Source organism: Mesitornis unicolor, unplaced genomic scaffold, assembly GCF_000695765.1.
Source record: "Mesitornis unicolor isolate BGI_N332 unplaced genomic scaffold, ASM69576v1 scaffold8222, whole genome shotgun sequence".
NCBI lineage: Eukaryota > Metazoa > Chordata > Aves > Mesitornithiformes > Mesitornithidae > Mesitornis > Mesitornis unicolor.
In genome coordinates, this window is record NW_010171152.1 from 1 (window position 1) to 5089 (window position 5089).

At 46.9% G+C, this 5089-nt stretch overlaps 1 protein-coding gene across 1 annotated transcript in view; it reads right to left on the reverse strand.

Moving 5' to 3' along the window:
• Window positions 1-227: 227 nt before the first annotated feature.
• ALDH2 (aldehyde dehydrogenase 2 family (mitochondrial)) overlaps window positions 228-5089 on the reverse strand; it is a 6199-nt gene continuing 1337 nt past the window's right edge. Inside the window, exons 3-11 of the mRNA XM_010179937.1 lie at window positions 4759-4899; window positions 4397-4476; window positions 4062-4173; window positions 3237-3365; window positions 2655-2768; window positions 2201-2303; window positions 1212-1396; window positions 700-864; window positions 228-426 (exon numbers count right to left, since the gene is read on the reverse strand). Coding sequence (XP_010178239.1) covers window positions 265-426; window positions 700-864; window positions 1212-1396; window positions 2201-2303; window positions 2655-2768; window positions 3237-3365; window positions 4062-4173; window positions 4397-4476; window positions 4759-4833 — 1125 coding nt within the window. The 5' untranslated portion in view covers window positions 4834-4899 and the 3' untranslated portion in view covers window positions 228-264. The remainder of the gene's footprint in view (window positions 427-699; window positions 865-1211; window positions 1397-2200; window positions 2304-2654; window positions 2769-3236; window positions 3366-4061; window positions 4174-4396; window positions 4477-4758; window positions 4900-5089) is intronic.

A 5089-nucleotide genomic window follows, 5' to 3' on the forward strand; every position in this document is an offset into this window, starting at 1 on the left:
TATGATATATGTCTGTTATATATGATATGTAACATGTGCTATATAATATCTCTTATATCTTATATATTATATCTTATATCTTATTTCATATTAATATACCTAAATTCTACCAACAGTTACAATCGAAGGTCTGACGTTACATTCACTGAAGGGCTTGTAAAGTTGGATCCAAAGTAGAGACAGGTTATCAAAGAGCAAACTTAAATAGAAATGGGAGCACACAAGGAAGCTGCCAGGAGTTTTGGGAGAAGGAAGTGCCGAGGCTCACCAGACCGTCCCAGCTCGCAGGCCCTGGGACACATAGTTTGCTTTGTCAAGATCCTTTGTAAAGACGGCTGCTGCGAGGCCGTACTTGGAGTCATTTGCTCTCTCGATGACTTCCTCAATTGTTTTGAATTTCAGAATCTGCATGACCGGCCCAAATATCTGCAAAATCCAAAGAGAGCATGTGAGAATCTGTGTAAATCAGGGGGGAGGCTGTGGTTGATGCTGGAGCTATGTATGTATGGTAGAAGTCACACAGGACATCAAGTTCAAAGTATCACTTCCTGCATTACAAAGTGCCCAGGACGTGGGAACTTCCTAAGAAGCACCGAGTTTTGCACTTCATGAATGTCCAGTGCTTTTTTTTTGCATCAGAGGGGGCAAAATGACACAGAAGTGAGAAGCTGACGGACAGAAAGGCGCTGCAGGGCTCACCTCCTCTCTGGCAATCGTCATGTTGTCCTGCACATCACCGAAGATGGTTGGCTGGACAAAGTACCCTCTGTCTGCAGCGGCGTTGCCACCACACAGCAGTTTGGCTCCTTCACGCTTCCCGCTACTGATGTAACCGAGGATCTTCTTAAACTGCTCTTCATCGACCTAGGAGCCGTGGGGACAGACAGATCAGCTTCAGCTTCACTGCGGGTAAAAAAGGATTCAACCCCAACCTGCTGTGCATGCGACTGCTCCAGGAATTCCTCGTTTCAGCAGCCTGCCTGGCCAGCTTCAAAGGGAGATGGTAATTTCTAAATGCCAGCATCACGGGGAGGTTTTGGACTAATCAGAATGGTTCATTAACTTCTCCCTCCGGCACATGCAAGGGCGCAGTTCAAAGGAGATTAATCACAAGACCAAAGGATAACTCTCACTCTAATCTGCTGATGCACAGTGGCTCAAGATTGGGACTATTCCATGAGATAACAGATCGGGACATTTCCTCCTCTTACCTGAGGGCCCTGTTCAGTTTTGGAGTCAAACGGGTTTCCAACCACCCTGGACTTGGCCTTCTCCACGCTCCTCTCCACAAACTCATGATAAATATCTTCCTGGACGTACGTTCGGGATCCAGCACAGCAGCACTGTCCTTGGTTGAAGAAGAGGGCAAAATGGGCTTGATCCACAGCCCAGTCCACTAAGATTGGGGAGAGGAGAGAAAACAAATAAGCAAACAAAACCAACCAGTGAGTGATTTCTTTTGAGGAGTTATCATGTGGACTGCTGGAGTATCAGCGATACAAAGTCCTTTCAGCTGACAGGCATTTTCCATGCTTTGGTAGGGCAGAAATTACATACAGATTTAATTAATATGACTGTCTATTAAAACACCCCATACTAGAGAAAAAAAAAATCTAATCTGAGGCAGATTACAGTTCTCATTTGAAATTATCACGTATTAGGGACAAGTTATTTTAGGTCTAGAAGGCTTTCCTTGCTTTTCCTCCATATAAAAGCAAGTGTCTTGGCTCATCAAGTTTAATCCGAGGCAGATTACAGTTCTCATTTGAAGTTATCAGGTATTACGGACAAGTTATTTTAGATCTAGAAGACTTTCCTTGCTTATTGCCATATAAAAGCAAGTGTCTTGGCTCATCAAGACCAAAAATGAGTCTACATGCAAGAGATGAGGGAACTGGAACTTCCTCAGAGGAGAAAAGAGCAGAACACACTAAGAGAAAGAAATGGAAACAAAAATAGAACTGAGACAGAAGGACGATACTGAAATAATCCTCGTTTGCTGATAACTGAGCTCCTTCACAGCCCTGGGAAAGAAGTGGGAGTGAAGCAGCGCCGGTACACAAATACAGGAGCTGCAGCAGGAGGCACAGGGACTTCACCAGGTGCTGTCAGAGCTGGAGAGGTTTCCTTTCCCTCCAGCTCCGCTCGCATAAAGCCGATGTCAGAGGTAGAGATCACACAAGACGCTAGCAGTGCTTACTGTCTGCATCAGACATGATTATGTTGGGACTCTTTCCTCCCAGCTCCAGGGTCACCCTCTTTAGGTTACTCTCTGCCGCTGCCTTCTGGATCAGGTGCCCAACCTGCATGGGGAGAAGAACGGGTATTAGGAATTACCTCTGACACACAGGACACTTGGTTTTAGATCTCAGTGGTTTAATAATAATCCCTCCATTGTCAGGGCTTTAAGGGAACAACTGAAATCTGCCCAGAGCTTCACCTCTACTAAGAAGCAGCTCAAGGGAAATGATATTCTAAAGAAAGAACCTAAAAAGAGTCTTATGTAAAGTAAAAATAAACGTCACCCACTGAAGTCAGCTGCATTTTTAAAAAAGAAGTGTAGAAGACAAGGCCCCTCCAGTGTTTTATACAGAAAAGGTGTTACAGTAATGAGATATTCTCCATATCCCAAGGGGGTTAAGGTTCGCCCTCACCTCCGTGGAGCCAGTGAAGGCCACTTTGTCTACGTCCATGTGGGAAGAGATGGCAGCCCCTGCGGTGGGCCCATAGCCAGGTACGATGTTCACCACGCCCGGGGGGAATCCAGCCTGCGGGTTCCCAGCAGGAGAGAGCAACGTTATTCATTTTACAAATCAGGGACTTTTTACCCTCATCTGTTAGTAACACTGCCTTCCACAAAGAACGGAGCCTTTTCTACGTCACTTGAGCTTCCCCAGTCTTTAGTTTTCATGTTGAGTTTGCAAGAACCAGGACAGCTCCTCTGCCCCACATCCTAAGCAGAGTTTGGAGCTGCACGTCAGCTTTCTAATCACCCCAAAGTTTGTTATTTAACTGAACCTCAAAGAGTCCTTCCCTAATCAAGACTTATGTCCTCTGCAGACGCATTTATAAGGACAAGGGTTTTGTTTGCTAAGATACCCGAGACAATCCAGCCTTTCACCAGACCAAACAGCCCTCCTCTGTTCCTGCCGCATGCCCCCCGCAGCTCACAAGTTTGGCTGTGTCACCCCGCACTCCAGCAGCAATAGTGGATGGAAACACAGCCTTTCCCTCACCTCTTTGATCAAATTAGCCACGTAGAGAGCGCTCAGCGGGGTTTGCTCCGCCACTTTCATCACCACCACGTTCCCAGTGGCCAGGGCAGGCCCCAGTTTCCAAGCTTGCATCAACAGCGGGAAGTTCCACTGAAAAACAAGGAGGTGTTTGCTGGGCTGAACCTGAAAGTTTCTGATTCCTCAGTAAGGAATTAATCTTCACTGTCAGTTTAACTGTTAAACGCTCTTTTGAGGCGATTTGAAAGCAAGCCTGTTTGTAACGACAGGGCAGTGCAGGCAGACCAGTGAGGGGTTTACATTCAGTTCTTGCTCAATGCAAATATGAAAAACATGCAAATACAGCATGCAACAACCAGAATCTGACTACTCCCGTGAAGAGGTAACACTGTCCACGGATCACTGGGTAAATACGGCTTTGTTCTTGACAAACCACCTTGCTACCAGTGACAGAAATAAGATCAGGCACATAAAGCTGAATTTGCAAGCTAGCTCTCTACTTCCTCATCACACAGAATTCTGGGCTTAATGTTAGGCAGTGGTTTAAACTTCACTGTGGTTCTGAGCCACACAACTCCCATAAAGGGGTTTAAGTTTTTTTTAATCAGCAGATACCAAGTAAATCTTACCCAGAGCCCAGGAAATCCACAAGTAGCTTTGTACAGCAGGAGCAACAAACAGCCCTCCCAGCTGGTGCAAGCACAAGTTTCTTTACCACTGGAGGAAGCAGTGGTTAGCAACAGATAATAAGTTGCATTTTAAGCCAGCTCTTCATGGTCACACTGAACTCCTGACGTGCTGCAGGAACTACTGATACACTTCACTCACCGGGATTATCTGCCCACAAACTCCCACCGGCTCATGTCTTGTGTAACAGAAGAAGTCTCCGTCTATCGGGATGGTTTTGCCATGGAATTTATCCGACCAGCCTGCGTAGTATCTAGCAACGATAAAGTTTAAGTCACTGAGTTCAAAATAACAAGTCTGCTGTCAGCAGAAAATCGGAGACTTCCTCCAGCTGTTTGCTTTCCTCCCTTCTTCAGCCACTTCATAAAGCACATACCAATGGAAATATTTCCCAAAGAGGTGATTTTAAGAACGGGCAATAAATGAAAGCATTTAATAAAACAATAAAGTGCTGTCACTGCAGCCTCCACGCCTACCTGAGACATTTGACCACCATGTCCAAATCCACCAGGTAGGAGATAGAGTACGGTTTGCCATTATCCAGGGTCTCCAGCGCCTGCAGAAGACAATGAGATTGCCTGAAGAGCGACGTGGGGAAAGTCATGCATGTATATTTAGATTCACTCTCAGTTTGTGATTCGGATCCGTTCTGCATTATGGCCTTTTTGCTTTCAGCTTCCCAAACCCCCTTCTCCATCCTTTTTAGCGTTCTCTCTCAGTTTTAGCTGTGGCTAAAGTCCCCATTGCACCCGATGGGCACAAATTCCCTGTTTCTGCCTCCCTCTCCCCGCAGCCAGGGATCGCAGCAGCGTGCTCAGCCGCAGAGCGCCATACGCACCGCCAGGTACGCCCGGTCCCTCTCGATCAGGTCAGCCAGGCGATTCAGCAGCTTCCCCCGATGAGAAGCATCCATCCTCCTCCAAGGAGAGCCCAGCTGGAAAGCCGCCTTGGCTGCCTTAACGGCCTTGTCCACATCTGCCTGCAGAGGAATCCAACCAAGAAGGTGAGAAAAGGAGTAACCAGTCCCCACTCACTCTCCCAAAATACATCTGAAGCCCTCCCTGGTCTCCAGGAGCAAGCAGCCTCCAGGCAGATGGCCCAAGCGCCTGTGAGTGCCACTTTTTTGAGAGCAAGAACTTGCAGCCTTGACAGCCCCTTTTTTTGACACT